This window comes from Aspergillus glaucus (assembly GCF_001890805.1).
Source record: "Aspergillus glaucus CBS 516.65 unplaced genomic scaffold ASPGLscaffold_20, whole genome shotgun sequence".
Lineage (NCBI taxonomy): Eukaryota > Fungi > Ascomycota > Eurotiomycetes > Eurotiales > Aspergillaceae > Aspergillus > Aspergillus glaucus.
Genome location: NW_019170472.1, coordinates 536,111 through 544,991, shown reverse-complemented (window position 1 = coordinate 544,991; position 8,881 = coordinate 536,111). Strand labels below are relative to the sequence as shown.

Here is an 8,881-nt window from a genome sequence, read left to right as displayed (position 1 = left end):
CAGATTCGATATTCTCGTTGATGGCTACAATAGTCAAGATAGGAATTCAGTTCGTTATTATCTTCTATTCCGAGCCCGTGACATCCAAAGAATGTGGCAAAGTCATGTGAGCAGCAAACTAAGTGAGTCCTGCTACTCAGCCATCTACTGCAATCAAAATTGAAGCCTGGTATTTGTAAAATCCAATTTCATTAAATCCTGTTGACCAATTTTATCAACATATCGCCTATTTAGCCATTTGCCGTATTCCACGCACCCATAAAGCGAAGCTCTTACAAGAATGAAGCGTATACCATTAATACAACCATTGGATAATTCCAGTAATGCCCAGTGTAACGGTCTCGAGCAATAGGAATTTATTGGTAGACTATTTGATGAAATTCTAACATGAGGAGAGAAAGGAAAGAGGCAGTCCTGCCGGCGACGAGCTATCTAGTGTGTGTGAGGAGTTTAAGCAATGCTCAGTGAATATCCTATGCCAAACAGGCCAAAGTAATCAAACATGCTATACAGCTAGCAAGTGTCCATGTTCCATGACACTTGATAGGTTCATGTTAGAAAATTCACCAGACAAATATATCTCATCCTCAGAGTCTTTCTTTATATCTTGAAGAATGTGGATATTGACAAAACATGCTTTGTTTTTATCAGTCTCATGGGCGACCAGAAAGTTATATTGATATGAAGGTTAGGAAGCCACAATGCTGTACACATCACACACTTTCATACAACATGAACCCATGACGATGAAGCTCTTCGCAATAAGGCAATGGATATATTATTATTGTTGTTGTTGTTGTTGTTGTTGTTGTTGTTGTTGTTGTTGTTGTTCATACACGCATCTGTCAGCCCTGTAGGCCGAGTGGCGGCAGGTTCTGCGGGGCGGCCGGGTAAGCCGCCGTAGTGGTAGTCGCTATGTACATCGTCGCCTTTCTATACCTATCCTGATATCTTATTCTGCATGTGGTATGTTCCGTGCTGCTGTTTTCATACTGCTGTTCCTATGGCCACGAAGGTCCATGGGTTTGTTGGATACTATCTCGTTTCCTTCCCTACTTCTGCAAGCGCGTAACCTCGGCAGCATAGTGCTGCCGGTTGCTTCATGTCCGTTGTTGTGACTCGGTATGTGGTTGGCAATGGATATATGTTAACTACTATGCTTGGAAGGATTTCATAGGCACTATTCAGAGTGAATAGAGGAAGAACTCTGATTCTAGATATCTATCTATCGTACGGCCTTTTTATACACAATCTGGCGGCCGTCAATTAAGCGCAAAAGGGAAGGTCGTTGCGAAAGAAGTTCAAAGAGACAAAAGGAGTACAAAGTGCATAATGCATGTATGCGGTGGCCATAGTCAAAGGATGCTGACTGCATAGCCGTAGTCCCCGGTCCTATCATCTCTCTATCATATCCTCATTCCTCTGTGGATACCTACGATTAGGCATAGGCAGGAAGTATGTCGTAAATTGGCGGGCAGGTCGGGCTCTGATTGGTCAGTCGGAGCAGCGAGCATATCAATCAGCCTTCAGCGTATATGGAAGTCAACATATAAAGATCAGTATCAGTTCACCAAACAACATTGACCGAAGGATAAGTTTCAGTGGTGGACATTTCTTTTTCTTGATGTGATATGAGATTTGAGATGCTGTCATATTCTCTGATTTCTAAAGCACTAGCGTTTCTTGTGAGATCAACAAAATGCATCAGATTAGCAATGAGGTATAACGGTACCAGGCCCGACGAAAAAAAAAAAAAAAAAAAAAGGCTCAATGGAAGAAGGAACAAGGTGAGGGCAATTGTACCAACAATAGTCAGACCAAAGATAGTGCCTTATGTAAGTTTTAATTGACAGCATGAGCGACACACAGTGATCATGATTATGAGCACATATTGTTTCATACATGATCAATTTTACTATACGCACCCAAATTTATACAGTCCCCTCAATGTTTAACCCGCACTAAGGTCATGGCAGCGGGGCTGGAAAATTACCACCATGTGTGTATGTTGGTCAAGCCGATTTCAAAAATCACTGTAAGTTGTTTGCATTGCTGCTTTGATTTTAGGAGTGTGATATACATACGTCAATGACCTGGTGCTGAAATATGAGGCACATATTTATTTATTTAATCAAGTTTATTGTCCATATCGAGCCCTAAAGCTATGACAGACCGTATTCCATGAACTCGAGGCTGTAGCTAACTTTCAACCTCTTGTCCCTATGAGTTCCCGAGGTAGCCCCCTCTTCTATAATCGCTCTAATCCTTTCCCTCGCCTCAGACCGCCTGTATGCGCAGGGCTTTCGAGCACAGTGCTCTCATTGTGTTTCGGAGCAGGACGGGTGTGGCCTAGGCTGACTCTCAGCTTAGGCTACCCTTCCTGCTACCCTTCTCCTGTTCTAATTGCCTCCTCCAATGCTTCTAGCCCCCATTCGTCATCTCTTTGGGCCCTTTCCGCCGTTCGCAGGTGTGTTCGCGGTAGAGCTATACTGGTACTGGCTAGGAATTGTAGCACCGCCCTGGTAGCTCTGGGCTCTCCTAAAAGTCGTCCTTGCGGGTGTTCCTCTGCAGCAGTGGGTCTCATAACCCCATCCACCTCCAGATCCCTGTAGAGCTTGTTTCGTTGCTGTCGCCATTTCCGGCATTCAAAGAGAAGATGGTGTATTGTCTCCCTTGGAGAACCACATCCCTGACAGATTGCATCTTCCCGGGCATGAATCTGATGTAGATACATTCCAATGGCTGCGTGTCCTGACTTCAGTTGAAAATAGCGGCTTGCCAGGTGCTTGGGAGCTACTGCAGCTGTTTGGTCAAGCTGCCAGTTCTTCTGCGGTCTGTATATTCGTTGGCCTTGTTGGGATCGCTGACTGAGCTTCTTAGTGAGCCATCTCTGCTTCTGTGCTGAAACGGCTTCTGTTCGGGCTCTACAGGCAAAGGCCAAAGAGATCTCTTTTGGGCCTCTTCCTGGAGGCTTACTGGCTGCCTGCTTGGCTGCCTGCTTGGCTGTCTGGTCAGCTCTCTCATTTCCTTCTACCCCTGCGTGCCCCGAAACCCATTGGATAGTGGGTTGACGACCTTGGGTGTGTAATCTCGTGGCTATAGCATGTGCTCGGATTGCTAATGCTTGACCTGGCCCTGGCTGGGTATGCCGCAGCCTCGCAATGGCGGCTTGGGAGTCCAGCAGGACAGTGACTGGTCCCTGATCTCCTGATTTCCTTGCCAACTGGAGTGCTTGAACAACCCCAAGAAGCTCTGCATCAAAGACCTCATATCCCTTGCCCAATGGGATCCCCTTGGTCTATGAGGCACATATTTATTAGACACTCAGGCAGAGCATATGAGAACCACAATTCACTCACCAGCCTGGTACAACCCCAAAGCCCTCACATGCAGGTTAAGCATAGTAAGATCAAACAGGCTAGAAAACAATCCCCTATCCGTAACTGCCACAAACAGCCCCATTAAGCGCCGGATCGTCTTACACATCTGCTGATATGTATATCCAGTATTCGGTTGTGACCGTCAGATCCGTATAAGGTTAAGCTGCGAGACCCAGGCTTCCACATTGACAAGGCTATATTGGTCTGTGCAGACAGAACTACGCGCAGTCATGATCTCTGTATTTGATTATTTCAATCATGGACAATTGGAATATAACATAAGATACAAAAGGTGGGACATAGCCTAAAAACCACCCCCCAACTCAACAACCGTGGGCGCATACTCCCCCGTCTCCTCATCCTCATCATCAGGCATCTCCATCTCCACCTCCTCCCCATCCTCCAACTGCAACATACCCCGTCTAAGAACACCCTCAGGACGTAAATCCCATTCATATTCACTCCTCACCCAAGCCTCCAGCTTCTCCAACTCGTCTTTGACAATAGACCCAGCACCAACAAGACTTACTTCTTCGAGCGACCTGACAAACCTGACTAACCAGCCACGTAGGAACTCGCCGCCTTCATCTGCGTCGATGGCGAAGAACCCACCTTCTAGATCGTCACATCGTTGGAGTTGGAGAAGTAAGAGGCGGAGGACATCACGCATGAATGGTTCTCGTTCTGCGATGGCAGCGCGGCAAGTTAGGATTAGTTCGAGGAGGCGTTTCCATTGTTGTAGGCAGGAGAAGTTGAGGAGGGTTAGGGCCGTGAGGAAGGTGAATTGGAGTTCGCCGAGGATTTGGGTCTCGCCTTCGCTGTCGTTTGTTGAGTCGGTGGGGGTGTATTGTTTGATTAGATCGCCTAGCGCCCAGGATTTGTCTTGTGCTGCTTCTGTTCGTTCTCGACCAATCGCGCCCTCTCGCCATGTTTTTCGCAGCTCGATTGGGAGGAATGAGAATTCAACTTCTTGTCTCCCAGTCCCATCAACACCCGGCCCATCCGGATCAGCACTCGCCAACCCCGGAATATCATCCGTATCCATCTTCGCCGTACTAGCAGACGTAACCATCCACCTCGGCCGCCCATCAGCATCGACCTCCGGATCTCCCACGATCCTCAACAGAACATCTTGTGACAACCTATCCGTCAAACCATTCCAATCCCGTCTGCCATCCTCTTCAATCTCCTCATCTTCCTCATCAACCACCTGATTCTTCTGTACACCCTGCGCAGTCACCCGACTGCGATACCGAAACAGCTTTCCCGCCTGCCAGATCATTCCCAGATTCGCCTTGAAGCGCATCGCCTCTTGTCTTTCCGCATCACTATCACCCTTCAACGGAACGAGCGTTTCTGTCTCCGCGTCCCACTTCCAGATGAATATCTCCGGCCCTGACCCCGTCCCTGTCGCTGTCCTTGTCGCAGCTGCCCCGCGATTATTGTCCTCATTGTCCTGGACGTAAAACCACCCCCCACTGCGCAATGATAACGCCTCTGTCGTACCCGAGTATAAGAAATGCCAGCCTGGCGGGAGGTCGCGGATGCCGTGGAAGTTTGCGGTAGAGGTGAAGGTGACGAGGTCGATGCCGACGAAGGTCTTCGGGGGGAGGTGCGGGATTAGGATTGTGGGGGTTGGGTGGATTGACATTTCGTCGTTTCTTTTTGATCGTATTGAGGTTGGTTGTTGTAGAATCGTGAGTCGTGAAGTTGTCGCGCGGAAGAATCTGGGTCCGCTTGACGTCAATGGAGGATTGATGAGTTGGAGCCAGTCGCGTCAGATTATTTCAAAACGAAGCCATCATTGTACGGTGCGAAATTGGTGACAATTGACAATTATCAAGAAGATAGAAGAGGTGGAAGAACCAAAGTTGGGTGTGGCAGATCATCATGATAAGCATCTTATCAGTTACCGCCTAAGACTTTTCAAAAAAAAAAAAAAAAAAAAAAAAAAATCATGCTACAAACAAATCTACGCGTACAAAACAGAGTAATTCCCCAGCATAACATTGATACGCTAACTGAGATTTTATTTTCGGACAAGGAATTGAAGACCAGGCGAAAAAGCCGTTCTCCGCGTTTATTCCATCCACATCCGCAAAAGGCACGTGCCCACTGTAATAACCAACCGAACAAGTTGGAAGACAGCCCCGCACATGCTTACAGACGACGACCACGGCGACCACCCTTGCGACGAGTAGAGTCGGAAGGAATGGGGGTGACGTCCTCGATACGGCCGATTCTCATGCCGGAACGGGCGAGGGCACGGAGGGCGGACTGAGCACCGGGACCGGGGGTCTTGGTGCCGGTACCACCAGTGGCGCGGATCTTGACGTGCAGAGCGTTGATACCGAGCTCCTTGCAGCGGGTAGCAACGTCCTGGGCGGCCAACATGGCGGCGTAGGGGGAGGACTCGTCACGGTCAGCCTTGACCTTCATACCACCGGTGACACGGGAGATGGTTTCGCGACCACTGATTTTTTTTATTAGCAATTGTCCGGTTTGATTGTTCATTGTAGAGTCGCGAACCTCAGATCGGTAACGTGGACGAAGGTGTCGTTGAAAGAGGCAAAGATACGGGCAACACCGAAAACGAGCTTGCCTGTGTTCTGTTAGCTGCTGGCACTCACAATGCTTAAAACGCAGAATACGCACCATCACCGGCCAAAGGACCGAGAGTGACATTCTCCTTGGCGGCGGCGCCGGCGCCGGGGGTCTTCTTGGGAGGCATTGCGATTGTCGGTTGTGGGATGGAATATGGAAAGAAGAGAAGAGGAAGAAGAACAACAGACTCAAAAGAAAGTTGGATAGAAAAGTGGGTGTGTGCCCTAGACGGGGTTCACCGCCTCTGATTGGTTGTTCAAAGGCGGGAGGGATTCTCAAGCGAGGGAGTATATCCGGCAGAACGGAAGCTGGAGTCGGGCCGGAGCGGTGAGTGCTGACTGTCAGCGTCTATTTAAGAAAATTTCTTTCCCTTGCTTCTCCTAGACCAGTGTTGTCTTCATTCGACATCAAGCAATTTGATTTGACTGCATTGCTCGCAGCCGGTCTGCAGTACATCAGGATGGTTCTCACAAGGGAAAATGCCAGCATTGGCATCATCGGAATGGGAGACATGGGCAAGCTGTATGCCCAACGACTAAGTGCAGCGGGATGGAGGTAATGCTCTCTTACTCTACGCGAGTTCCTTTCTTTTAAGGTAAGACTCCTCTCCTTGTTATCCCCGTCGTTTATTACATGATGACTTGAGTGCATTTGGCTCGAGCACGGCCTGGTGGGCTTGTCCGCCTTTCTGGTATGACTGTTCGCCAGGTCGTCGATGATGTAAAATCTCAGCTACCTTACTTTTCTTTGTCTGATACTGTTTTCTTTACTTGTTTATTCTTGCTGGAATACGTTTCGAACCGATGCTAACTATCCGGTTAGATTACAGATACGCTTATAATAATAATTGGGAAATGTCGGACTGACAGTAAAAGGATTAACGCATGCGATGTACCAGAAAAATATGAAGAATTGAAACAAGAATTTGACACTCAAGTATGTCGTGCTCGTGCTCGTCTCCGGGCTACGCCGTTCATAGGCTCATTGTATGTATATAGAAAGGTGTCACAGTATTACCGAATGGACACTTGGTTTCAAGAATTAGCGATTTCATTCTATACAGTGTAGAGGCGGGCATTATCGACCGGGTAGTCGCCCAGTATGGACCGTGTATGTTCCTGTTCGTATCGGTCTTGGTCTTGGTCTAACTTGAACAGCCACCAAGGTCGGCGCTATCGTTGGAGGACAGACGTCGTGCAAGGCCCCGGAGCTAGCCGCGTTTGACAAACACTTGCCCCCGGATGTAGAGATTGTATCGTGCCATTCGCTGCATGGGCCAAAGGTGAATCCTAATGGACAGCCATTGGTACGTCTTTGCACTCCTCTGTATGAAGAAACGGTCGTTAATGCAGTCAGGTCCTCATCCAACACCGCGCCTCCGACGAAAGCCTCCACTTTGTCGAAAACGCCCTCTCCTGCTTCGGCTCGAAATATGTCTACCTCTCGGGCGAAATGCACGACCGCATCACCGCCGACACCCAAGCCGTCACCCACGCCGCCTTCCTAAGCATGGGCACAGCCTGGCAAGCCAACAACCAATTCCCATGGGATATGTCACGCTGGGTCGGCGGCATCGAAAACGTCAAGATCAACATCACGCTACGCATCTACTCGAACAAATGGCACGTCTACGCGGGTCTCGCGATCCTCAACCCAGCCGCCAAAGCGCAGATCCGGCAGTACGCCGAGTCCGTGACGGAGTTGTACAAGCTTATGATTGAGGGACAGCGGGATGAGTTGAAGAAGCGAGTGAAAGCGGCCGGGGAGTATGTGTTCCAGGCTGGGACGAAGGGGCAAGATTTATTGTTGAAGGATGAGGTACTGGATCGGTTTTCGCTGTCGAATCGGCATCGTGAGGAGAGTCCGCCGAATAATCATCTGAGTTTGTTGGCGATTGTGGATTGTTGGTGGAAGTTGGGGATTGTGCCGTATGATCATATGATATGTTCGACGCCGGTATGTCTTTTTCTCAGCTATAGGTACGGAGTATATGGGGTTACTGATGTGTTAACAGTTATTCCGTCTCTGGCTGGGCGTGACGGAGTACCTCTTTCGCAATCCGGAATTGCTTGATGAAGCGCTGGATACGGCGTGTGATGATAGCACGTTCCGTTCGGATGATCTGGAGTTTACGTTTGCTGCGCGGGTATGCCTTTTGTTTCCCTAGGACCTGAAATGGAAATGGTTGAAGACTAACACACACAGGCATGGTCCGACTGCGTTTCATTTGGCGATTTCGAATCGTACCGGGACCGATTCGAGCGGATCCAGCAGTACTTTGCGCCAAGATTCCCCGAGGCATCTCGGCTGGGCAACGAGATGATGAAGACCATTCTGGAGAAGACAAAGTAGCTACCAGTACTCCGTACTATAAATGTGATGCTCAATGCAATGCATAACGATGTATGTAACTAATGCCAATGTTAGTAGTAATGCAAGTGGAACTCACGTGTCTCGGCAATTCGATAATCCTTGGCGACTCCATCCATGACGCGTCGGACATTAGTATACCACGAATAACAGCCACAGGGAACATAATAATAGAAGCTATTTGGCGAGTGTCTCGTCTCACATCCGCTTTCCGGCTTCTCCGTATCGCGTATACTCTCGGCACAACGGTCTAGTAAGGTTATGTTATTGGCGAAATAGTTCCGCTGACTCACCTGCTCCGATCGATAGGGGGATACTCCGTAGTAGTCTTACAGACAATACAGAGTAGAATAGTACAATGCAATGGTATTCTCTATATACTGTACAGCGCTTGAATAGAGTGTGTGAACAAAAGATAAAGAAAAAAAACTGCATACAAATCAAAGTGGCAACACCTCCGGCCAAGCCAGGACAAGAGACTCTCCAAGAAAAAAGTTTGCGGATTCGGGCCCATTTCTGTTTGGGGA

The 8,881-nt window shown here is 48.6% G+C and overlaps 4 protein-coding genes across 4 annotated transcripts; 1 reads left to right on the top strand and 3 right to left on the bottom strand.

The window, feature by feature from the left end:
- Positions 1-2,788: 2,788 nt before the first annotated feature.
- On the bottom strand, positions 2,789-3,297 carry ASPGLDRAFT_50782 (uncharacterized protein; the record flags this gene model as incomplete). The annotated part of the gene is made up of 2 exons (XM_022547382.1): positions 2,789-2,983; positions 3,118-3,297. A coding segment is annotated over one exon (180 nt), but the record flags the coding sequence as incomplete, so codon positions are not given.
- A 235-nt stretch (positions 3,298-3,532) lies between these two features.
- On the bottom strand, positions 3,533-5,202 carry ASPGLDRAFT_50781 (AAR2 splicing factor family protein). Its single transcript, XM_022547381.1, has one exon. The coding sequence runs from the start codon at positions 5,029-5,031 to the stop codon at positions 3,685-3,687; it is 1,347 nt and encodes a 448-aa protein (XP_022397944.1). The 5' UTR covers positions 5,032-5,202; the 3' UTR covers positions 3,533-3,684.
- Positions 5,203-5,372: 170 nt separating this feature from the next.
- On the bottom strand, positions 5,373-6,539 carry ASPGLDRAFT_177757 (40S ribosomal protein uS11). Its single transcript, XM_022542909.1, has 3 exons — positions 6,036-6,539; positions 5,910-5,982; positions 5,373-5,853 (listed from the first exon to the last, which is right to left on the bottom strand). Exons 1-3 carry the CDS (start codon positions 6,109-6,111, stop codon positions 5,541-5,543), a joined length of 462 nt encoding a protein of 153 aa, XP_022397943.1. The 5' UTR covers positions 6,112-6,539; the 3' UTR covers positions 5,373-5,540.
- Positions 6,256-8,551, top strand: ASPGLDRAFT_789976 (prephenate dehydrogenase (NADP(+))). The gene is made up of 8 exons (XM_022549997.1): positions 6,256-6,539; positions 6,860-6,920; positions 6,983-7,094; positions 7,142-7,290; positions 7,341-7,940; positions 7,999-8,130; positions 8,190-8,360; positions 8,415-8,551. Exons 1-7 carry the CDS (start codon positions 6,445-6,447, stop codon positions 8,334-8,336), a joined length of 1,296 nt encoding a protein of 431 aa, XP_022397942.1. The 5' UTR covers positions 6,256-6,444; the 3' UTR covers positions 8,337-8,360; positions 8,415-8,551.
- Positions 8,552-8,881: the final 330 nt, after the last annotated feature.

Excerpts from the sequence above, each read along its gene's own strand:
- ASPGLDRAFT_789976 (XM_022549997.1), top strand. The coding sequence starts at position 6,445 with ATGGTTCTCACAAGGGAAAATGCCAGCATTGGCATCATCGGAATGGGA. Across the intron at positions 6,540-6,859 it reads CTAAGTGCAGCGGGATGGAG|GATTAACGCATGCGATGTAC; the intron begins GTAATGCTCTCT and ends TGACAGTAAAAG. Across the intron at positions 8,131-8,189 it reads AGTTTACGTTTGCTGCGCGG|GCATGGTCCGACTGCGTTTC; the intron begins GTATGCCTTTTG and ends TAACACACACAG.
- ASPGLDRAFT_177757 (XM_022542909.1), bottom strand. The coding sequence starts at position 6,111 with ATGCCTCCCAAGAAGACCCCCGGCGCCGGCGCCGCCGCCAAGGAGAAT. Across the intron at positions 5,983-6,035 it reads CGGTCCTTTGGCCGGTGATG|GCAAGCTCGTTTTCGGTGTT; the intron begins GTGCGTATTCTG and ends AACAGAACACAG. Across the intron at positions 5,854-5,909 it reads GTCCACGTTACCGATCTGAG|TGGTCGCGAAACCATCTCCC; the intron begins GTTCGCGACTCT and ends AAAAAAAATCAG.
- ASPGLDRAFT_50781 (XM_022547381.1), bottom strand. The coding sequence starts at position 5,031 with ATGTCAATCCACCCAACCCCCACAATCCTAATCCCGCACCTCCCCCCG.